A 565-nucleotide genomic window follows, 5' to 3' on the forward strand; every position below is an offset into this window, starting at 1 on the left:
TTGGTTTGATTTTGGTTTTTTTCCCTAAAACTGTGCTGAGAGCTGGCATTTGAACAAGGAATGGTGGTGAATGAAAATGCTTCCTGTTCCTTTTATTAAAAAAGACTGAAAATTAGCACTGTGTATGTGGGAATGAGGGAGAATGACAAATTCACCAACCAAAGGTTTGAACTCAGACTGTTAGAAATGACAGCGTATCTTTCTAGCGACTGAAAGAATATCCTAAATGTAAATAGATCTGCTAACCTCTGTTCCTTGCCTGGGTTTTGACTCTGTATTTCACAACTATGAAAGTACTCGGATGTCAAGTGAATCATATGAAGTACAAGAGAGAAATAACTTTTTTTTTCCCTCTCTTTTCCCTTCCACATTTTCCAAAATTGCAGCCACAGGAATAAATCTTCAGGCTGGCCTCACCCTTCAGGGACCTGGAGCTTGAACCAGGGGACACCTTATGGATGGGAGATGACGGCTAACAGAGATGGAAGAGATTACTTCATCAGGTAAGGGGGCAGTGTGAGCTGTGCAGCGTGGGGCACAGCACTGCAGCCCTGCTCTCAACTGT

General features: G+C 42.7%; 1 protein-coding gene across 1 annotated transcript in view; it reads left to right on the forward strand.

The window, feature by feature from the left end:
* Window positions 1-386: 386 nt before the first annotated feature.
* Window positions 387-565, forward strand: part of FRMPD4 (FERM and PDZ domain containing 4) — a gene marked incomplete at its 5' end in the record, with an annotated part of 107951 nt that continues 107772 nt past the window's right edge. Inside the window, one exon of the mRNA XM_005429713.1 lies at window positions 387-503. Within this exon, the coding sequence (XP_005429770.1) occupies window positions 387-503 (117 nt within the window). The remainder of the gene's footprint in view (window positions 504-565) is intronic.

The sequence above is a fragment of the Geospiza fortis genome, unplaced genomic scaffold, assembly GCF_000277835.1.
Source record: "Geospiza fortis unplaced genomic scaffold, GeoFor_1.0 scaffold1772, whole genome shotgun sequence".
Lineage (NCBI taxonomy): Eukaryota > Metazoa > Chordata > Aves > Passeriformes > Thraupidae > Geospiza > Geospiza fortis.